General features: G+C 34.5%; 2 protein-coding genes across 4 annotated transcripts in view; both read right to left on the bottom strand.

Moving 5' to 3' along the window:
* The window catches only part of PARD3 (par-3 family cell polarity regulator), a 487,425-nt gene extending 487,149 nt beyond the window's left edge, over nt 1–276 (bottom strand). The window contains exon 1 of the mRNA XM_053935684.1: nt 249–276. The gene's annotated coding sequence lies outside the window, so the exon portion shown is untranslated. The remainder of the gene's footprint in view (nt 1–248) is intronic.
* A 2,881-nt stretch (nt 277–3,157) lies between these two features.
* The window catches only part of CUL2 (cullin 2), a 41,677-nt gene continuing 20,831 nt past the window's right edge, over nt 3,158–24,003 (bottom strand). For all 3 annotated transcript variants that reach the window (XM_053942073.1, XM_053942066.1, XM_053942056.1), the window contains exons 7-21: nt 22,558–22,654; nt 22,351–22,461; nt 20,943–21,105; nt 19,647–19,771; nt 17,974–18,081; nt 15,867–15,926; nt 15,359–15,487; nt 15,166–15,252; nt 14,491–14,643; nt 14,003–14,080; nt 12,215–12,281; nt 10,934–11,136; nt 8,337–8,438; nt 7,514–7,630; nt 3,158–3,764 (exon numbers count right to left, since the gene is read on the bottom strand). In XM_053942073.1, coding sequence (XP_053798048.1) covers nt 3,633–3,764; nt 7,514–7,630; nt 8,337–8,438; nt 10,934–11,136; nt 12,215–12,281; nt 14,003–14,080; nt 14,491–14,643; nt 15,166–15,252; nt 15,359–15,487; nt 15,867–15,926; nt 17,974–18,081; nt 19,647–19,771; nt 20,943–21,105; nt 22,351–22,461; nt 22,558–22,654 — 1,732 coding nt within the window. In that variant the 3' untranslated portion in view covers nt 3,158–3,632. The remainder of the gene's footprint in view (nt 3,765–7,513; nt 7,631–8,336; nt 8,439–10,933; nt 11,137–12,214; nt 12,282–14,002; nt 14,081–14,490; nt 14,644–15,165; nt 15,253–15,358; nt 15,488–15,866; nt 15,927–17,973; nt 18,082–19,646; nt 19,772–20,942; nt 21,106–22,350; nt 22,462–22,557; nt 22,655–24,003) is intronic.

Genomic DNA, 24,003 nt, shown 5'->3' with positions numbered 1-24,003 from the left:
AAAGTCTTGCACGGTTTTAAACTTATTATACGCAAACACTTTTTTGACCCTTCCTCTTCTTTTCCCTGACAAAATTGAAAAATGGCATTTTCTTACCAGCTCAGAAGCACAGTACAACTTAGTATAAACAAGTAAAGACAAATCCAGATTTGTAGTAAGAGAAAATAATCACTGTAATAACAATTGTTTCTGGAGAATATGTTTTCATACATCGTGATAGCTTAGATTAGTTAACTCTAAGTACTTACCATATTTGTAAAGCATGGACAGTCCTAAAATATCTGTCCTAGGGTACAAAGAATTTATATTTATTATTAGAATTTGCTCAATATCAATACTATGTTGCAGTAGTTATTTTTAAAATTACCTTTTTTTAAGGATAAGAAATGTCTTTCTAAGCATAACTGAAAGATATCAGTTCATAAAATTTATTTCTCCACTGACCAATTTCTGTACTCTGTTTATTTGGAAAGATGATGTATTCATTGAAAGTAATGATACTCGCTGCTTTGCAAACAGTTCATGTTATGGTGATGAAATATCTTTCTTAGCTCTGGCTGCCTTGTGTGTATAAACACACAAAAATGCAGGTACACTTTTCTTTCCTAGAACTAGACAAGAAACACCTTTTCAGTTAGTGTAAGAATGATCAGTAGTACTCAATACCAGAGGTAAAATGGATTTGATATTAGGCATGTATGGGATGTATGAAACCATTAAGTTTCCACTCAGCTGTATGGCTTCCTATACACCAGCAGGTCATACGTGTCAATAGGCATATAACAAACAAACAAAAAAAAGCAGTACAGTTATACCAGTTTCTTCTAGTAAAAAAATAAAACTGTATGACATTTTTGGCTCTTTTCCCTTTCTTACAATTTGCCGCCCTGTTAATACCCATTAGCACTTTCTATTTTGAACCTGCACTTGCCAAAGGTGTTGGTTGCCAGTCTGAAGCTCCACACTATAAACTGCATCCCTGTGTGCCAGCAATGATTTCAGTGACATAACCCAGCTACAGGGTCTGAATTTACCTTTTTCCTGAGGGGGAAGGTGTGATTTATAAAGTAAAATTCAAAATGTTTCCCAGCTATAATAACATTTCCTAAGAGGCACTGAAAAGACTAAGTTTGTGTGTAATTATGAAAGACATTATCTGGGGATGCCAACTGCACTGAAATAGATGAATGTTTTAAACTCACTAAACATGTCTCAACTCAGTGGCATGCTTACCTAAAACCCAAAATGATGATTTAGGTATGCAAAAATTGAGAGATAAGGTAATGTTAAAACCTTGCACGTTTGGGCTAGAGCAGTGAAGTTCTTGTGTTGCCTATGAAATGAGTCTGAAAATAAATTTGGTCAAGCCTTCTTCAAACTCAGCCTTAAAATTTTGTTACTGGAATCTATATTTAAATAAAGCTTTTATTAACCCTTTTATGAACAAGTTTAAAATATGTTGACTCACATACAGAAACTTCAATGTCAGTGTTAGTTTGTTTTCTGGAGAAAGGATGCTAATTCAGCATTCAGGAACTTTTTTTTTTTTTTTTTTTGGTGTTATCTAATAGAATATTGCCCCTAGGTTTTGTCTGTAGATGTAATTAATTATTTTTTTATAAAGCACAGAAATGCTCCACACTGAAATAGATTAGAAGTCATTCCAGTCAAAATCTATGCTGACGTGCCTCCTGTTTACTACGGCTGGTGACAGCATAAGCACCTGTGCTGTCTCCCACCACACAGAGACAACTCTAACACTTTAGAAAATTATCTACAGCACCATATTACAATTAGTTAAAAAAATTCACTTCTTGAAGACATAAATCCACATTAAAAATTTAGATCTTAGCATAGTGTGATAAAACACCATAAATATGGAAGGAATGTTTATTGCACTTTATTGTTTATTGCCCTTTATTCATCCTTAGCAAAATCCACATCAGAAAAACATAGCACCACTTCTTGATGCATTTCCTAGTTAACCATAGAAAGTTTCCTATACCCTCTAGATAGTATATGAACATAATACCATTTAAGAAATAAGAGACAGCAACAATCTGAGAGTTGGAGAGAAGCCTTTCATACAGTGAAGAACTAGAAAAGGAAAAAAAAAGAATAAAAAGAAGAACTAGAAAAAAGAAAAAGAGTAAAAAGCTCCCTCCAAAGGTTTGCTTTTCTTTAAAATTAGTTCTTGATGTGTGGATTTTTAGTAGTAGATACTACAGAATCTAAAAAAATACTGCAAATAGTATATATCTACATATGTATTTTTATATGCACGTAAATAAATCTGGCAAAAATAGAACATTTAAACTTAATATTTATCCTGTCAATCATAATTGCAGGCATAGCCATGAGGAAACTCTTGTGCAGCAGGCATTCAGTGTGTTCAAACTCTCAATGCTCTTAAATTCCATTCACTTCCAGTGGTAGAGTTGGTACCTTTTAAAATTATAGTTTGCTTGTTTAAGAGTGAACAGTCACCATGCCAACCCTGATGAACAACACAGAACATGAAATAGCCTGTGGATTTCTTGTCTCACCCTAACAGCTGGAAATCTAATTGGGGCAGAGGAAAACAAAACATGATGAAAACAACCATAGGAGTCAGGAGGGAAAACAAGAAACAAGCAGTATGAGTTTATGTGGAAACAAACATAGACACCCATCCATGTACTGTTTCTACCCAATACATTAGAGAAAAAACATTTTTCAGTTACCAGCCTGCTGCTATATGCTTTCCCATTAAGAAGGTGGTTTCACAAGCCACTGAACTCTATCTTTGATGTTCATAACTATTCCTAAGTGTTTGTGAACTACACCATTTAAATCCCCTCAAACATCAGTTTATTTTCTCTTGTATCATATTCCTACAGTGTAGGATTAACAGACACAGCAGAGGCCTTCAGGCACTGAGAATGTAAATTAGCCTAATCTCAAGAAAACAAGATGTGCACTTAACCATAAATATTTTTTATAATCACATCAAACATGACAAACCTGGTATTCAGTTTTATATAAATTTGTTGTTATGTCAGACCTACTTCTGAGGTTATCCAAAACCCAAACACATAACATTATTTCTACTCTTCAGGCCTGAATAGTATTTACAGACATTAATACTATATCCAGCTCTACAATCATTCGAGACACATTATATAACTTTATTTTTTTATTTGACAAGCAGCAGTATCATGTTCGTCATTTTTTTTTACATTTTAATGTAGATACAATTATTAGGTTATCTGTCATATTACAATATTTAGGTTTTTTGTGTGATTTTTTTTTTTACTTTGTCTTAAGATACATTAAAAAACATCAACTGCAAACGTGAAAGGGGAGGGGGGAAAAAAAAAAGCATGGTACCCAACCAATTCTCCACATTTCAGCAATACTTCACTCATTCTTTTAGTAAAGTTTTAAGAAATGTCATAATGACATGAGCTTGAAATATCTATAGGCATTTTCATTGACGCTCATGACATGGCACTGGTGATGTTGTAAACAGCAGAAAAACAGGGGCTGCCAAGTGACCAATTATGGAGGCACAGGCCTGCCTCTTCCCACAGGAACACACCAAACAGTGACAGCAATGATCTCCTTACAATCATACCTGCAGGATAGCAACATCATGCTACATAACTGTATTCGTCTGCAGAGGCCTGGCTTCGCTCTATGTACTGTTTGTCTATCAGGACTTCAATACACTTCTTAATCATGCTGATACTTGGGTTAAACCTAGCTCTTGATTGGCTAATTACCTGCAAAAGAAAGACACAGTTTTTGTGTTATTTTTATTTTTCACAGTTACAAATGTCATCTAACTATTTGCTAAAGGCCTTAAGGCAAATTCAGTATATTTTTTTTTTTAAAGATGGGATTAAATAACCCTGGAATAGTTAATTTATAACAAACAAGAAAGTATCTCTATGTATAAGTGTCAGGACACTGAAACTGACTGGTCAGCTCACTGGTTACTTTGGCCACATGTTCCCCAGAACTCCTCATTCCTCTCACTTGTTTCATTTGTCACAGTACAAATGAAGACAAATATCCATGTTAAAAATTAATCTAATATTAACACATTTCTTCACTGCTATCACAGCAGAGTTCCCCTACCACTAACCTCCTTTTCTATACAATTGGAGAAAATCAGGATGAACTTCTCCTTCTTTAGTCACTGAAGACAGACCTACAATTTAGTGAGTTCCATCTGGCTATGCTGGAACTTTTTAATACATGCAGTAAGGAGCTATTTATTGTAAAAACAAATTTATATTTGCATTGTGGAAGAAATTGCCACTCCAGGCAAAACTTTAGATGTCTCTTAGAAGCTCTCAGTTTTGCCCATTCTCTTGTAAAGAAGGGGAAGAAACTGTGTGCATCAACAGCATGTACAAATCTGTAAGTAGGAAAATTTTTCAAACAAAAGATACTACTAAAGTGTCACAATATATTTTGCCTGTAGTTTCTTATTTGTTCTGTAAAGAAAATTATTTTTATTTCAGCTGAATTTTCAGTTTTCTTTACAACTTCTCATGGCTGGCTTTGTCCCAGCTCCAGAGTTTGCTGGGGCCCTCTGTGAGCCAACAGAACTCTCCAGGTGGAACTCACCCAGCAAAGCAAACAAAAACCTCAAAAGAGTGAGTTTTGCTGGGCTAACAGCCATGGGTCTGGTATGTTCCACAGCAGCACAAGTGAGGAGAAACTGGGTGCTAACAAGCTGATAGATCTGCTCAGATTTCACCCAACTTAGCCCTCCACTGAAGCTGATTGTCATCACCACACTTCATGTATTTACTTAAGACAGAGAAAACAAAAGAGAGAATTTTGTATTGGCATGAGTTTTCTTGTTGTTGTTGCTTTTTTAAATCAAAGATAGTACAAGTAAGAAGGATAGACAGAAATATCTGATGGCCAGAATAAAAATTTTCTGGGAATGACTGCTCTGATGTCTCCCCTCCACTATTCTTCCAGTCTTACTCATTTTATAGGAAAAGCTACCTTGCCCTGCAGGGGACTGCAACACTGAGCTAGAATTGAAACTATCAGGACATATCTAACACAATTAACAATTCCACAAAGACCACATGCTGACATATACAGGTCTACCAAGGGCCTGGAGTATTTTCTTGGACACCTTAATCTAAATGAAATGTGTGGTGCTGTAGTGTTAGAATCAGAGCTAACTACATTAGGGTTAGGAGTCTCTCAAATGTGTATTTCTCTAACAATATAATCCTGCCCTTATAGCTAAGAAAAAATACTAAAAAGGTGAGAAAATATTAACTGTTCATAGTAAAGAGACTCCTTTCAAAAATATTCCTTCTTACTCAAGAAGTCAAACAGCACATTTTAATTGATACATTATATATAAGAATATAAACAGCATCATAAAAATAAAAATAGCACCAGAATTAGTAACAATATCAGAACTACACTCTCTACTTAGTTTTTAACTGAGTAATCATGAAAATATCCACCATTTTTTGCAAAGCTGAAGAAAAAGGTCCTACTGTTACTACTCTGCAAGAGCCCTGCAAGAGTAAAACACAGCAGGGGCATATAAGTGGCCCTTCCATTACACAAAGGAAAAAGCAACCAGAAAGGATTTGTTTCCAAAACATAAAAATTTGCAATCTATTTCATTCTTATAAACTGGTGTCAGGCAAAATACATTTCAAGAAATTTTTCTAATAATTTAACAGTGGGCAGAAGAAAGTATTCTCAAACACAAAAGGCCTTGCCTATCATTTTCTAGTTTTAATTGCAAATTCTTACATGATTTCATAATAATTGCATGGATTATTCAAATAATGGGACACCAAAAAAACAAAGATTCTGAAAAAAACCAGGACCTATGCTGCCTCATCTTTTAGATATTCAAAATCAGATTTCTCAAATTAAGCTTGCTTTCAGACTATCTGTGTATTAACACTTCTTCAATACCCAAAACCTTTAAGAGGTCTCACACTGCATCTTCTGCTTACAAACTCCCTGTTGCTGCTCGGTTATTTTTAAGAAATAAAAATTAAGGAGTGGGTGTGGTAAACTGTTTCCTCCATCACCATAAATTACTCAATGTCTCTCTACACTCAAAATGGCTGAATAAAACAGGAATCTCAATTCCCCCTCCCACCAGTCTTCCCTGAGGCCATCCAGCAAGACTCAGAGATGCAAGAATGAATTGAACTGAAGAGCGAGCTTTGGAACGTTGAGAAAAGTAAAACTGGCAACTGGTTGGAAGAAGCAAATGTTAGGCTGGAATGGGAAATACAATTAGGCAGGCAACCAGCAGATGGGAAAGTGGGAGAAAAACTAAAGAAATAGCACTTCCTTCCAAGAGAGCCTGTGACAGTTCACAGGTCATTAATCTGGAACCTAAAAAATCTAGAGAACTGTACTGCTTTGTGGAAAAGGGAGATTAAAAAGTGCATGTCTCCATGCTCAGACAACTTTTAAAATTTAAACCATGAGTTATAATAAAATAATGATTACAGCACAGAATTGGCTAAGTGCTTCTGTGGAAATTGTATACTAGGATATCCCTATTCAGGTTTTCAACTGAACCCATAGCTCTGGCAATGATTTTTATAAGATACAACATCTCTTGGCATAGAACCAGCTAACAGGAAAGAGCAAGAACTTAATGCTTTGGTGCTAAGACACATTTATGAGATTGAGGGATCCCAGCCAGTGCTCCAGTACTGCAGTTCAAAACAGACTCCAGGGAAATTCTCACTAATTTCGCTGGAGTACTGGTTTCCACATGGTGGAGTTTTGTAGTCTGATGTTTGTGAGTTTGCTGGCCCCAAGTTGGGCAACTCCCTTGGGGCTCCCCTGGCAGGGGAGACTTTCCTGGAGCAGTTCTGTGTCAGGAACGAGAGATGCATTGGACGTTTTCAGTCTTCAGCTTCTGTTTATTGTTATCAAAACTTCAGCACGCTGTTTGCACCAGACTCTGAGTGCAGGAAAAACAGCACAAAAATGGCTAACAACCTCTTGTTACAAGGCCTTTCAAGTCTAATCAAAAACTAAGCTACCCAATTAAGAAGTGATACCTAAATTATTTTCCTTTCTAACCCAATAAGTGACCCCTAAAGACCCGCAATGCAGATTTTTCTACCCAATCACAAGACACCACCTAAACCTAAGAAGAAAGAGGAAGAAGAAGAAAGAAGAAAGGAACTTGAGACAACACCCTATATCCTCCATCTTGAACCCATCTATAACATACTAAAAATCCTAAAACCTAAATTTCTCACCCATTTGACATACTATACTACTATCTACAATCTCTACAATCTATTTCACACTTTTGTGGTTTCTAGTTTACCTTGAGGCTTTAGAAGTTTTCTCCATGAATGAGGGTCAAAGTCAGTGCTCCCCTGGGGGTCAGGACACCCCAAAGCAGACAGAGAAATATTCCCAGTGCCCTGGGTTTCCACAGATGTTCTACCCTACTATCCTGAAGACTTTAATGAAATCAAGCTCAAGGACTTTCTCTTACCTCCTGAATAAGAGCATTATGTCGCAGCACTTTACGTGCCTTCATGATACGGACTATAGCAGCTTGAAGATACATTTTCCTGTCTTCATCTACAGCGCTTCGGGTCTGCTCCATCTCCTGCCATACAGGAAGAACAGTAATGCTCAAAATACAATAAGACCAATAAAGACTACATGAAAGTATATTGAATCTCTACTTTTTACTTTACTAAAAGTGGTGAACCAATACAAAAATGCAGGTGTAGTTTAATTCCAGTAAAAGTATGTCCATAAATCAAGGCTATGAGGTTTCACGAAAGTCAGTCGGAAGGTAGGAGAGAGGCATCTAAAACAACAGTTTTGCTAGGGAGAAAAGCAAGCAGAATTGACTATACTGTATTGCATTTGGAGCACATACCTATCTTGTACAAAATCCTGTGTCTTAGGAGATACACTGAGAACATGGATTAACAACACCTTGATTTTAGTTGCCAAAGGACACAAAACCACAGGAAAATAGTTGATTGGTTCTGCTGTTCTTGCAGTAAGTTGCTTTTATAAACACCAGCAACAAAAAAGTCTCACAACATAGACTAAACATCAGTACCATTTGGTATTACCATTTTGTTTCTCTTTTTCTTCTACTTCTTGTTCCCTATTTCATCTTCCCTTGCCTATATTTTAAGCACAAAAAATTGCATTGCTTAAGCTTTAAACCTACAAAATTTCTTTTGTAAATCTTATGGAATCTGAAATCTGCTTACACCAAACTAACACAGTAAATTCCATTTTAGAAAAATAAGCTTTCTAAGCTATTCAGGCTAAAAACACCAAAGAATACTTGCCTGTGGCGTGTCTTTCTGCATTGATGTGGTAATTTTAAACTTTGTTCGTTTACTGCTGAAGTTCATATTTAATGAAAACGTAGACTCTGTCTCTATATCTTCCTGAAATAGAGAATAGTTTTTAAAAATCAGGAATGGAACCAGAAAATAGTAAGAATTTACTTTGAAAAGTCACATTTACTTTGAAAAGTCTTGCATACACAGAAAAAAATTCAGATTTGTAGGTGGAAATTCTAAAATGCCACTTGAACCGGGTCAGTTTTAAAGCTAGTTTAACCGACCTAGGAAGCAAATCTATTTCAGAAAACACTACTGAAGAACTCTGCCATACAAGAATTTCGTTAGCAAGCAATTTCTCTTTTAATACTTTGATACCGTATCTTAGTTGCAAACACTCTACATTTAAAGTCATTTTCTCCCTGCAAAGAAAGTAGGATTTGCATTTATCTATGACAGGACCTCAAAGGGGAGCTGCTGCTTTCGTAATTTTTACAAATGTTGTCTTCCAAAATTTAAGGAAAAGCATCTAAACATTTTGTTATGTTATAGTAGAAATAGCTGACAGACTGCAACTTCTACAATGCACATCTATCTGCAGATTTTGAATTCTTTCCTGTCAGAATCTCAATTCTTTTCCACATATATATGTGTGTATATATATATATATATATGTGTGTGTGTGTGTGTGTGTATAAAATTATTCTTATTATTATTTCAATTTTTTTCCCTACAGTAAAAACACCTTTACATTCAACACAGCATGACTGGACAGATCTCTGCAGTTTCCAGGCATGAGTCTGTACAAGTATTACCAATTTCCAGCAGAATAAAGTTACTGGGATTCTGAGACATTGGAATCTTGCCAAACTGTCTAAAACACAAGCATTTTAGTAAAAACAGAAAATATTTATCTAAATATGCACTCAAACCAATATTAATTCCAATTTTATATCTTGCAACAAATAGTCTTTGTTACAATAGATATAAAAACCAGGATACCAGGCATAGTATAGAAAATACAACATGAAAAGGGAAAGACCAAGAGCTCTGAAAATAATAAGCTAACAGAAAATAGGCTAGCATTAACTTTTTGCATTATTCTGCTGACATGGTTGAACATAAACCAAAATAAATTGTGTAGTGAGCATGAACTTAAAAAGTATGATTCTAATGAACCAAGATTTTGAAATGAAGCTTCTCATGCTCTTTCCCCCACACTCGTTCAAAAAATGAACAAACAAGCAAAAGCAAACTACGACATTTACTACACTGTACTTTTCTGTTTGGCTCAGATACAGGTAAAGAGAAGTTTATGTATTGAATTCCACTGCTTAAACCACTAAAGCTCTCTTGTTTATTTAATAAGTAAGCTGATAGACTGTCTACAGATCTGCTATCACATTGCTGGATGGAGTGCAAAGAAAACAGAAATAGTAATATTTCTTAAATACAGTAGTCTGGAAGGTATAGAACTGGAAAATGCAGTGGTAAACATTAAAACGTAAAAGGGGTGGAAAGATGTATTATTCCTTCTTCTATGACATAAGCTTTAAGAAACTGGGTGAACCTTATACAATGGACATAAATGTAAATCCTTTAAATAACAGGCAATGTTCTAAGATTATTAAAGGTCTCATTGTTTCCTGTAATAGCTCCCAGTGTTTTATCTGACCCAGATAAAACAGTCATCTTCCCAGCAATTGTTCCAACCTGAGCTCTTTTCTAGATATCGGAAGCATGTCCTATGCTTCAGCCAAGCACCAGATCTTCCTTGTGATCTCACTTTCCATTTTCTAAAATTTCCCTGGTTAAAAACAAAAGCTGCTGTCAGAGCAGCTTTGGATTTCTTCTTGTAAGCAAATTGAACAGCTTATCTCAGTTTCTTCTGTCTGATACTGTCTGCATAGTGGGCTTCCTGGGTGAGCTGGAAGCACATGCTGTGTCTGTATGGGATGCACGGGCTCTTCTGCAGTATTTCTTACTTAACTGAGTAAAGTCTGTGCCCTTTGCTGTACTGGAAAAACGATTTCACAAAGGCTATACAGAAGGATGAGAGAGTAGGAAAAAGAAGTATCAACCACTGCCTTAATGAAAAACAAAGCTCAGATATTACTGGAATTCCAAGAAACTCATGGAATGACAAGTCTGGCAAATTGCAGCAAAAATCCTCTCAAAGAAGTCCTCCCTGCTTCTCCTTCTTGCTCCTGTAATCTGTCAGCAAGGAAGAACATGGTTGCTCTTTCTTTCAGTCTCTTAATCCCATAAATATTTTTTTAGGATCACTGTAGAACTCTGGTTTAATACTTGGGTTCCTTCCCATGATTCAGTACAACTTTGAAAGCAAGGCAACAGAAACAATAAAGAGTCCCTGCATTTTTACCTTTTCATGTTGCTATAGGCACAGAAAGCCTATAGGACAGGCACTCTACTTCCTCCTGTCTCTTTCCTTATAAGTAGAGATTTACAATTTTTTACAAGGGTCAAAAATAAAGCTTAGAAAAATAAAAGTAAACAATGGATATTTTAAAAAAGTCCTCAACAAATATCAGAATGACAAGACTGAAAACATGAAACGTTTTTATATCATTATGGCATACCTTGTCTGAGTCATGGTTGATCATTTTGACATCAAGCAAAGATTTGATGGTTTTTGTCAGCTCCTTCTCATTCATTTGTGTACTGTCCTGAAGCTCCTTGTAACTGACAGTCTCACTGTTGTTGAAGGCAAGCAACACTGCCATTTGGTATGTTGTGACCATGGCTACATAAGGTTTGCACAAATAATTCATTTTTACTTCACCTGTAATGACACAAGTAGTATTTTTTAAACTGATGAAAGGTGCTGAAAACTCATCTGAAGCCTAACTACCAGAGCTCCTCATACATTTCCAGACATGCAATTCAAGTCTGTATTTAACACTTGAAATGGAACAATGACAACTGATGCTGTGAATTTACACATATACAGTGTGGCCTACAACAATCGCCCTGATTAACTATGAATACTAGACAAATAGTGCAATATATAGTAATAACAAATATAATAATAGTAATAAAAACAAAGAAATTCCAAGTAGCCTCAACACATTGCAATGCATAAACTTCAATTAACACCTTATACAGCATCTCAGAATATTGATTAATGAGGAAGCTGATTAAAGGGAATATTTAAAAACAAAGTAAAATACTTGTCCATCAAAATTTTTTCATATTCTTACATTTTTTAAATTCCCATGAAAAGCAAAAAGCACTGAAGAAATCTACCTGAAAGCAGATTTAGATTTTTTGTGTGAAGCTGAGTGTGAGTTAACAGCAACCTTCTGCTACCAGAACTAGATTTTCATTATATTACATTGTTGTGGGTTATGGTTTTCATCTCCATGTGATCTGTTGAAGTGCTCAGTTGTTAAAGCCTGAGACTGAAAGCACTTAAAATAAAACATGATTGACTGGCATTTACTAAAATAAATACTTAATAATAATAATAATAAATACTAGATACTTAAAAGTATGTATTTATGTAGATACATACCTGAGTAAAATAGTATAATACACATTCTTAAACAAAGTATTTTGTATTTATGTAAGGAACATCTATACTACAGAAACAATTCCAGGGAAACTATTATTAACTCAACAGTTCTGCAGTGCTTTTCTGCAGTTAAGAACATACAACTCTAGTTTTACTTGGATTTAATAAATCACAAGTTTACAAGACATAGATTTTGGAAATTCTAAGTACTAAATATTAATTTATAACACAAAATATATCCATTGACTTTATATGCAAAATAATGTTCCCCATGTTTTTGTCATTTGAAAAGAACTTTTAGCAAGTAACTGTTAGATCATAAGTTGAGCAAAGCACTTATTTTTACCTGTACAAAGATAATGTAACCAAGTAAGCTTCCTTCCACTAAAATGCTGACTGTAAAATAATTCAAACTGCAAAACAAAATGAACATCAGTTAGTCACACATATAACTACTCACAATAGTTTATCATCACCCTACCACCCTAATGAAGAAATACTGGCTTTATGTCCATGACACTGGATGGAAATGTTGCAGATCCATTCACAACAGCATTTTCCTTTAGAAGATGAGTGATGACTGAATCTTAATTTAAGGTCTATCTCTGGTAATGAGAATAACTTCAGATTCAAAGAACCTTTCCCTAAAATGAGATCAAACTCCCTAAACCCCACAATGCCACACACACCAATTTGGCTTATTCTGATTTGGTCTGGAAACTCTGATTAATGTTGAAGGAGAACATAAAAACTCTTTAGGAATTAGGTGTTTCTCCACCCACAAGCTTGCACAGTATGAAAAATAGTATTTGTACACCACTCAGATAAATACATATTTACAGGAAGCTTCATCAGTCTCAGAAAAAGCTGCTGAAGAGGTTGCCCAGTTACACAAGTACTCACAAACTTGGGAGTGCAATTGCAATACTTTTCTTTCTAAATCCTTTCCAGAATCCTAAGAGAACTCTCTCCATGGGTCAAATGATCAAATTGGACAGTAAATAAAGACATTGTCAGACAATTTTCAAAGACTCCCCCCTCATGGTAATGTTCTGTTTCTTTAGGGAATTCTAATTTAAAGCACTGCTCTCTACCTAGGTGACACATGAATTTGCTCCTTTAAAATGGCAAAATGGTGAAATTAGGCAAGCAACACAGACTCTGAGCTGCTTCTGATACACAATTCTGTACCATTTTTCCAACTGAGGCACAATCAACAATACTCCTATTTTAACCCACAAAGACAGCAAAATCTCATCAGACTTGATCCTGTAGTCTAGGTCAGAAACTATTATATTGCTAAAACCAAGTGCCACTTAAATGGAAATTAAAGCTGAATAAGTAGTCCAAATATTCAGCAGTAATACAAGAAAAAGATCCTTCACCACAGAAAAAAGACATTTGCCATTATACCTTACATCAAATAACAATTTAAGGCATAAAATCTGCTATAAAAATCTCTCATGTCCAATAATACAAAATTTGTATTGCCTAAATGGTACTTCACCATCAACTATAACTTAGCAAAGGTCAACACAAATATTTTGTTTTTCAACAAACATTGTACAGGTAACATTTAGAATACAGTAATATAATCAAAAGCAACAAAATACCTTTACAAAGCAGAAACAATCACATAAGAAGAAAATATTTGGCTAAAGCAAAACCTTTACTGCTTTGAGAAATCATAAAATGAGTTTTAGAGAAGTTTGCACGAAGCTTGACTTTGAACAGTTTCTCTGAAACAGGAAACAAGAAACCTGTATTTGCATCTTAATCTGCTATTAAGACTGTTTAGATTTAATATTAGAAACAGAATATTCTTTTAGCTAACTATTAAGAGTTGGTTTTGAAGCAAAGAACTAACCTAGTTAATTTGATTGCATTTATTAGCATCTCTCTCAGCAATCACAAAGTGTAGAAGAGAGATGTGAAAAAGCTACACAAATACATACATAAATTTAGTAAGGTATTTGGGTGATCCTTCCATATTGCATATGGACTGGAAACATCATAGCCAGAATTTACAATCAAAATGAAGCAGCTTAAGGTTTTCTCTGCTAGATTGATGGTTTTCCTTTTGGAGTTATTTTACATTTTCCACATGTTTACAGGAAGCCTCCTACTAACCTACCATCTGTACACTTTTTTCCAGTTCCTGAGGAATTGCAAATGTAGAAGAAGGAGCCTGAGTTAGAGGCCATGCACCAGCCTAAAAGTATTGGGAAAAATAAGAGCATTAACATTTTCATACATCATATATATTAAGAAAAAAAAAATAACACTCTTAAGTGGATGTATAGTGTACATTATGTCATAATACAATCAATTCACTCAGGAAGTTTTACTGACCACTTTTTACTGCACCTTCTACACACCCCACCAAGGTATCAATTGAGACTGAAATTTTATATCACTACTGTTTAGGGACCTCAGTATTGTTTAGGGACCTAGTGGGTTGATTTTACAAAGAAACACTAGGAAAGTAAGTAACTCCACAATGATCACAGACCATCAATTTCCATATAAAGTAGTATTTATAATTAGAAAAATGGTATATTTGTTATCAGAACATATAAAATAAGTACAAATAACTCAGCAGCAATAAACATACATTAGTACCTGTAGAACATATATCTGAAAACTAATTCCCAAATCAATGATTGTGTCCTGGTTTTTGATAAAGTTGTTGAATTTATTGTTGAGATCAGCACTAACACTCATGTCCGTATACATTCGATGGAGCTTGCTGGTAAATTCATAACCACAGGCTTGCTGTGAAGAAATATTGTAACAGGTTTCAAAGTGGAAACAGCACTCGTCATATAAATGATGTTCCCTCACTAATACAATATGAAAATCTAGTCAGCAGAAGTGTTGTTATATTTACAGAAAACACTAGTTACAATAAAAAAAACCCACTTAAAATAAAATTATATTTATCTTAGTTTTACCTTATATACACTAATCTCTTTGAAAAATACTGTTTTATAAAGTCAAAAGATAGACATGTTTATGAAAGACTTTGGTACTTTTTTAATGTTAACATGAATGACTTGAACACAGTTAATAAAATTATCCAAAACCTCATAAAAATCTCAAATGCTTAGGAGATATTCAATCTTTTATCTTTCATAGACTACCAAAACACTAGGTTTTCCTTTCAGCTATTGGAAACAGATTTACCAATTGCTAAGTTACCTCTGGCACCCTCTGCTGCTCCCTCTCAACACTACTACTTTTCCCTCTCAATACTCCTACTTTTGTTCATTCTGTGTTAGAAGAATATTTCCTTACCTTTAGTTTATTTATCATTGCCTCTTCAGAATCCATAGACATAGACAAACCATGAATTAATCTTTTTGCCAACATCCTGGCATAGAACTGCATTAAAAAAAAAACAGAGATGAGGATTTAAAGAAGCATAACCACATTCTTCAAGTAGGCTTTAAATGTGACATTTTAACCATTACTGAATAGGAAAAGTTACCTTTTGGAATACATCTTTGTCATCAATGTATTTGAAAACAGTAATGAAACTGGTAAGCTTGTCTTCTACTTCATTCTCTGTCATTCCTTTTGCTGATTTCTTTAACAAGTTGTCACAGTATTTGGCCAGCTCAAATTAAAAAAAGAAAAATCAAACCCAAAACTACTTGTCAAGATTGAGAACAAATGTATGCCAAAGTATTTCCAGATTTCTACAATAGCTCAAACACAAAATAAGTCACAGTCTACTGTCTCACATTCTATACAAAGGCTGCATTCATGAGCAAACGATACATTCTACACCCACAGAAAATACAATCTATACCAAAAATTAGAACCATAGCAATTTTGCACACTCACAAAAGGTGCGTGCAGCTTAAGCTGTTACTACTAAAATACACACCTGAGTGTGACCCAGTGTGAGAGCTGGACATGCATGTGAAGGACCCTACTGCAATTCATATGATGGTTATATACAAGATTTATTACTTTCTGTGTGCATCACTTACCAACTCAGGTGCTTTGCAGATTGACTTGGGCTCCCGATAGTTAACTACTGATGTCAAAGCCTACATAAAACATAGAGCAAAGAGAAAAATTGTCAGTGACCTAAACTCTTTTCTTTTATGAAATTTGAAGAAATCAAAAAAATCCTCAGGGCAAAGACCATCTGAGATCCTATGAAACTGAACTACACAAAAGGGGATAAAAAAAGAAATAACTCATAAAAAGGTTAAATTACTGCTCTATCTATGAGAAATTCTATTACTGCTCAAATCTATGAGAATTTGGTTGTTAAACATTTTCAAGTTGAGAATTAAGTAAAAGTAGAAAGAGTAGAAGAAGAAAAATAATTACAGAAAAACAAAGAATAAATTAAGTTCTGATTAGAAACTTCACAAAAGTATTATGATTTTGGTACACAGCAATATTATGGTCCAAAAGCATGCATGGAAAGAAACTTAGATGTGCAGATAAAGTAGATGTGAGCAGCAGCACAACAACAGCATGTATGTTGAGCTGAAAAACTTATATGATTTGTTCACAACAGTAAGAAATCAAAGTGCTTTTGGTTGTTGGATTTTTTCATACACTGAAAAGGAGAAAAATATATTGTTGAGAGTGGAAATTTGAAGTAGTAGAATACAAACAATATGGTGGCTGAAGAAAACCTGAGTATGATGAAAAAGGAAAGAGATAATGGCAGCTTAGAAGTGGAAAAAAGATTATCAGAATAATGGAGTTTCTAAACTACATGTCACATTTAAATTACTGTTGTAAACTAATAGTGAATCAAAAATACTGCATGACCATAGTTCCCAAGAATTATAGTTCCTCTGAAGAAGGAAAATATTGTTATTTTTATAAAGACAAACTGACAAGGAACTCTTCTATACAATACCTCAAGATTGCAAAATTTCTCATAGGTCCCTAGCATTCCTCTGAGAAAAGAATTCATGACTTGCCAAGAAATAGGAAACTCTTTAAAGCTTGGAGCAGTCTTTTGCAATAATACTGGAGGCAGCAATAGTGATTTTGATATCCACCATCAAAAATTAACAGCAAATCAATTTTTTACATATTTACTGTAAGAAAGATCAACGAAGTGAAGAACTGATGTATTTTAAAAAAATTACATTGCCTATGTGCCAGCAAATGAAGTTGTCAGTCTCATGTTACTCCACCTTCTGGTACATGACATTAATTGCAATGGAGAGAGAAAAGTATTTGGTATTGAAGTATTTGTTTTAAAATGCTAAATAATTATTTCGTCAATGTCACAAATACAGATGGGTAATTACTATTGGTACCATCACTGGTACCTTCTCCATTATTCCTTTTCAGGTTAACCTTGACTGATAATTGTCAAAGCTTAGACTCTGACATTAATTACAAATTGCAACTACTGCATACAGCACAAAAGAGCAATGAACTGTATGTGTGCATCCTCTGAGAGGAAATTAAAGAAAGAAAATATATTTATTAGTTTTAATTGATAATGATTAATATTAAAATTTATTATAATTAGAACTGTTATCTTGAATACCTGCATGGCTATGCATTTCAAATAAAACAGCAGCAAGCCTCTTTTCCTATACTTATTATTTAAATTCAAGTGCAGCTCTCTCCTGGAAAAAGCTACCTATCGTGGCAGTGATTGAAGTAAGTTTCCAGATATTCTTTGCAGTCAACTTGAAAAATCTAAGTAAAAATTCCGTGGAAGTAATACTAAGAGCATTCAGAGATAAACATTATCTCAGCAAGCAAATTCAAGTTCAAATGCATGGAAGAATTACCAAACCTCCCAAACCCCACCAGTTGCCTATTTATTATCTGCATTTATATTTGCACTGAATGGATCAGCACCATTTTTGTGTTTTGAAATATGACGAAAAGAAAGGTCTTTCTTTCAGAAAACAAGTATTAAAATGGTCTCCTTTAATTTATCTTTTCCCTTACACTGGATTGCCTTTTGCTCCATTGCATTTCTAAACTAGAAAGACTACATATGAACTATCATTGACCATGTGTTGATGCCATGAAGAGTTTTGGTGAGCCTGAATTAGGGTCCTGGATTTTGTTTTCCAATGCTTTGATTACTTAAGTAAAAATTACCTTGTCAAGGGCACTCATAAAGTGCTGATCACCATTCAAAACAGTGTTGATCAGTTGAACAAATTTACTATGTACTTCCAAAACTGACTCCACAAACTGAGTTGGCATCTAAAGAGGGTAGATAAAACAGAAAGCAAGTTAGCAAGAAAAGTAGTATCTAAAACAAACATATCTACATTAGTTATAGATTTTTTACTAATTACTCTTTTTTGAGAAAGTTAATACTGCAGTGATTTTTGAGAGGATGGGTTCTGCTGTACTCTCACACTATGATGCTAGAGCATGTCTTGGAAATAAGAAGTCTAGGCTACATTTACAGTCCTGCTATCCAACCTAGATTTGAGTCTATGCTACTTTCATGCCATCGAATTTTTCCCTAAAATCCTTTATTAGCCTTTTCAAAAATGATTAATGCTAACACAAATACAGCAATCAAGCAATTGATATAATAAACTGCTGCTTCTCCTACACAGTAACTTCAGAGACAGAAGATCTGAATGATCCCTTTACATTTTCCTACATAGGGCAGTTACCAATTGAATTTCATGCCCTACATTCCAGCATCATATTCTGCATAGAAATGACTGACATGAGCTGGAGGAGTCCCTACACAGACAAGCTGGCAGGCACAAGTGCAACAATGTGAAAGGCATTGGCTCTGTAGCATAGCTCCCCAAGTACTGTCTCAGGCCACACATTAAAAATGTTTCAAAGTACATAATTTATACAACAAGTATTTCACACTTTGAAATTATCTTCATAAAGCTGTGAATTGTCACCACCCTCATCGGTCTGTATTTTTTCTCTGTGTAGACACTATTAGTTTGAAAGAATAAGTTCAATAAGGCTAAAAATAATTGGAAAGCAAACTATATTACTAAAGACTTCAGTCCCTTTTCAGTATGCACACTGAAGTCACAGTGGAGTCACAGAATAGTAAGCATCCCTGTGCAGTCAGTAACAGAGTGAATGTACAACAGCTTGTGTTTATGTATTGTTATAGACAGAAACACTGGAGAGCTAAAGTCACCATCCTAAAGTGAGCACAGATCTAGACAGCAAGATCTGTGCTTGTACATATGCACAAATACAATGTCAAATGAAAGCTTGTAGTTTGTCTCTGAACAGCAATGCTGGAGAAACAAAAATGGAATTGAGTAATTTAAACAGACATAAAGAGGAAAAAAAGTTTAACACACATTAATAAAATAAATAAGAATATTTTCAGAAATTACATGACCATATAAAGCAAAATGACTACAAAGCTATTATGAAAACCACCAGACTGAAATCAGGACAGGATGTCAGGTCTTTACAAAATGGCTTCTAATATACCAAAATAGCAAATGCCACTGAATTAAGAGAAATTCAGAAAAAAAAAAATGCATATGTGGAACAAAAGGACCTACTTGCCTGGCAGTATTAAGCAAACAACAATGAGAAATATCTAGCTGCAGTTGTTTCTCGTTAGATCACAGCAATTGCAACAATCAGCTCTCAGGATAGATACTGTGGCAGAGCTAACCATGCTGATGTGAAGTTACAGCTTATCCATCACGTTCCAAACCAATTTTATGTAGGCAAAATTTAAAAAAAACAACTAAGAGGAAAAGGCAAACACTTAATCAAGAATGTTAATCAAACAGTCAATTCAGTTGCCTAAGGAAACTCACATTTTCCTGAGAAAGATTGCTGGTTGCTCTAAGGCCCTCATCATGGATATGGTTTTGTAGTTCCTGAATCATATGAGGTAAACCACTTGACACAGCACGAAGTAGGGTATACATATTTGCCATGTCTGTAACAGAGATACATTTTTATAGAGTAAACTTAGAAACACTAAAAATTAACACTTAATATAGTACCATAATTTCCAACAGAACTTTTTAAAGACTAAAACAAGACCAACTGGTTTGGAAGAAAAAATTAACATACACTGGATCACTGACAAAAGAAAAAACGAAGGAGTAGGCCTATTATCAGTGTTTACTGAGTCCTGCCATTGTGACTACCTCACCTTTCCAATACAGCTTCTTTAAGAGAGACTCTAAGAAGAGAGGTGGGCTAGTGTGGAGAAAAGTCTGCCAGTTTATTTTAAACCCTGGCCTTCCTTAATATCCCTTAGCAGCAGCTGACTAAAATCAGTTTAGATAGCTTCTTGACTTTTTATTTGCCTCCAGTGGTAGCTTGAATTTTTTCTCAGGTGAGAAAAGCTCTTAAACAAGCAACTGCTATTTTTATTATACTTTGCCTCTCTGCACCCCCAAAAAGAAACCAAATCAAACAAAGATCTAAACTCTGATCAAACTTGAAAAATTGCCTGGAAACTGATCAGACCATTATTAAATACAATTTGAGTTTGACTGTGAAAAATAATTTGTTTCACATAAGAGATACCATCTTTCATGCAAGAATAAGCATTCTTTCAAAGGTAAGAGGCATGTAGTCATCGGGAAGCATTTTTTTTTAGTCAGGCAGGGAATATAACTACAAGAGCATCTCCTTCTGTAAAAAGGATTTGGGATGAGAGGTCACAAAAGATTCAGGACAATAAAAAGTGGCTATGAAAAGATGTCAAAATATTTTATAAGCCTGACCTATTAAGTGATGATGAAGAAATCTCTTAAGACAGAGCCATTGGTTTACAAAGGTAAACACAAGCATAAAATATGATCAATTCTACAGAACACAGGACTTCAGTGTGTTTTTAAGATGACTAAGACAAGGAAAGAGCATTAGCTAAAAGAAGCAGTAAAAAGAAGGTTTTGACTATATACTTGGAAGAATAAAAATTAGTTACATGCTAAAAGAGAAATGTCATTCAGGGTTTAATGGGGATTTCTAGATTAGTAACATTAGTTGAAAATGTCTATATGCACAGTAGGTTATTGAAAAAAGATAGGAAATTGCAATGCTACGTGAATAAAACAAAAAACCATTTCAGTCTTTTTGTGACCAGTGAGACTTACCACTTCTTTTCTCTTGTCTGATAATATTGTGACATTCTGCATGTAGAAACTGCAAGTGATCAGCTACCATCCTCTGCTGGCATTCATGAGTTACTTTGCCATATGAGCTGGGATTCAAGTACTTCCGACATCGCATTTCTTCATCTTTTAATCTACCTAAAACCTAAACAGAAGAGTTTAAACTGCAAGCTGAAGAAACACTGGCAACCTATATAGTACCAGAATATACAACAGTGTATGTATGTAGAGTGAGAAACAAGAATAAGTAATAAGAGTTACAAAAGAACTTGTGCAGGATGAAAAATTAAATTTGTTCTTCTGAATCAGGCTATTACTGAATGAACATAATCTAGTCTGAGTACTAACTAGGCTACTACTAACTAGTCACTACTAGATGTCTACCAGCATTCCATAGTTTTCATCTTGAAATTTCTTGTTCCCTTTAACCTCGTGACTAGTCTTCCCCAATTTCTCTTACCATACTTCTTATTCCTTTTACCACAATACCTAACAAAAAGAAAACTCCCAAGAATCACTTTACTATTCCAAGTCCATCTCCTTAAAACATTTGCTCAATAGGTACAGGAGTACATCTGAGCTATTAATAAAAGCTCTTTTTATAACTCAATGAAGGAAATAGGCTTAATCATAAGTTATATGAATACTGCCAAGTCATATGAATACTGCCATAAAAGCACTTACACCCTGTGAATATGAAGGGGGTCTAGGGAGAGTAGTGCAGCAGCAGACTGCTAATGATAGGCAGAACTCCTTTTGGTTTAGTTGAAGTCTTAGCATGTCCCTGAATTTCAATACAGGTGTGTAACCATCAGCTTAAAAGCAATTTCACAGCCCTCTTCTCAACTCTTCTATCTTGGTACTGGGGACAGTACAGGACCAAGAACTGACTCCTAGTGTTGTATTAGTCTTTGTTTTCTCAAACTAGGTATAAGAATTACAAGTAATTTAACCACAACATAACTTCATACACCACAAAGCAAAATGAAAGAAAATCCACCACAGAGTATGTAATTTTTAATAATGTTTTGTAACAACTTGTCTTTCCTAACCATATATTGCTAAAACTTTATTGTTACCCTACTCTAAACTGAAAGAAAATAAAGATGTGAGGAAGTAATACTAATCAATCTGATATGTTTTATTTTTCTGACTTTTCTTTTCACTTTTCCTGCCATTGAGTCATCATTTATTAAGAAATATTTTGATACTGACTGTCCATCCATAGCAAGGTTTGTAGTTTATGTTCAGATTAACCATGTCACTAAAAAGTATGACTTAAATTACATGAAAGCATAACACGAAGAATAACTGTGAGAACTGTAGAGGACAACATGTATCATCAGTAAAATTATTTTAATTATTGCATGTGCACTGAAGAATCTCTTACCTTCTCCATGTACTGTGAGCAATTTGACTCTTGCAATAAGTTCGAAGCTTCTTGTTTATAATATTCCCCCGTTTCATTCAGAAAAGGACACTCAAAAATTTCCTGATAAAACTAGAAAAGAGATTTTTTTTTATTATAAGGACAAATAATGTATATACTAAATTGACATTTCAGATTAAAAATACATAATCAGAAATGTGTATCTACCTTTAGGGGGAATTTTTTCTTATACTGTTCAACATGAACAAAGGAGTTAATAACCCCATGGATTACTTTCTGGTTTGGGTCCTCTCCACAGCGATCACTGAAATAGACAAAGAAAACATTTATGAGAATGCAGGTTTCTGGTGTAACTCTTCTATAGCCAAATGAAATAAAATTGGATGAAAACATTTTCCAGTAAACTCCCCTGATCAGATTGGCAAAATTAAAGGAGATTAATCTTAAAATAAAAAATGCACTTCTTTCTCTCATATACATTTAAATAGTTGAGTTACTCATAAACTGTTCAAAAGCATTTAAAGGTCATGAAATTTCCAAATATTTGCTAAGGATCTAAGTATTCCAAATTATATATTCTATGCAAGTAGTTTAAAAGCTACAGTAATTTCCATTTTGTATTTGTTGCCTTTATTACATAGACTACCTTCACACTCTTGCCCCTTCCATAAAAAACCATCCTTTTTACCAGCACCACTAGAAGAAGCACGGTGTTTTCTTTTCTGAATATCTACTATTCAACATGTAGATTTCAAGTGGAATAAATAACGCACCTGGCCCATTATGTCACAATATTTAATCATACAGCAAAGGAAAACCTTACATCTTCCAGTCAAGTTCTTAGCTTCAAATGAAGGAGTTGAACCGAAGAAAATGATGTCTTTAGTTCCATTCAGGTGAAAATAGAAGTAATTAAAATTAGTGTTTTGCATGCTAAAAAGACTAGTGTTCAGTCCTTTGCAAAGACTGGGAAATAACCAGCACTCAAAACAGCAGAGACTTCCTCTTAAGACATGAAAAGTTCTAAATAATTTCCATTTTTCATATGTACTTTGCAACCAAGTAAAAAATATTCTCTAACTCCTAAGGCATTAAATAGGACTAAAATACGATTTACAAAAGGGTATTTATGATTAAGCATCAAAGACAAGCATTACCATATACCCACCTAGGCTGGGGTGAAATGGGAGAGAAGTAATTTTACTAATGTCATTTATTTTGGTTTGTAATCAGGAAAAATTCCAGAGGATCCCATGAGCTGTGGAGGTTTACCAGGATATCCACACCAGCAGTCATTATATTATGCACATCAGACCACCTTCATGTATTCACAACACTGTTAATCATGGATATTGCTTTCAAACACTACTGTTTTCTCAGTTCTGAAAACTTAAGCTCATGATGGGTGTAAAGAATTAGCTCTCTTAACAGATAATGAACAGTCACTGTATGGTTTATGCAGCTTTATTATCCATTACAAATGAACTGAACTGATGGGTTCCATCAGGGATGGTCTGATTTTTATTATCCATTACAAATCCAGTTAAGTACATTGATAAAGTAACATCTGAAAGAAGAATTTGTGGCTCTGCTTCCCTACCTTTTCCACTACAAAGTAAGAAAGCTACTTTTATATGCAATAATTGACTACAG

Source organism: Vidua chalybeata, chromosome 1 (assembly GCF_026979565.1).
Source record: "Vidua chalybeata isolate OUT-0048 chromosome 1, bVidCha1 merged haplotype, whole genome shotgun sequence".
Lineage (NCBI taxonomy): Eukaryota > Metazoa > Chordata > Aves > Passeriformes > Viduidae > Vidua > Vidua chalybeata.
The sequence above is the reverse complement of the archived record's forward strand: the minus strand, read 5'-3'. Positions and strand labels throughout refer to the sequence as shown.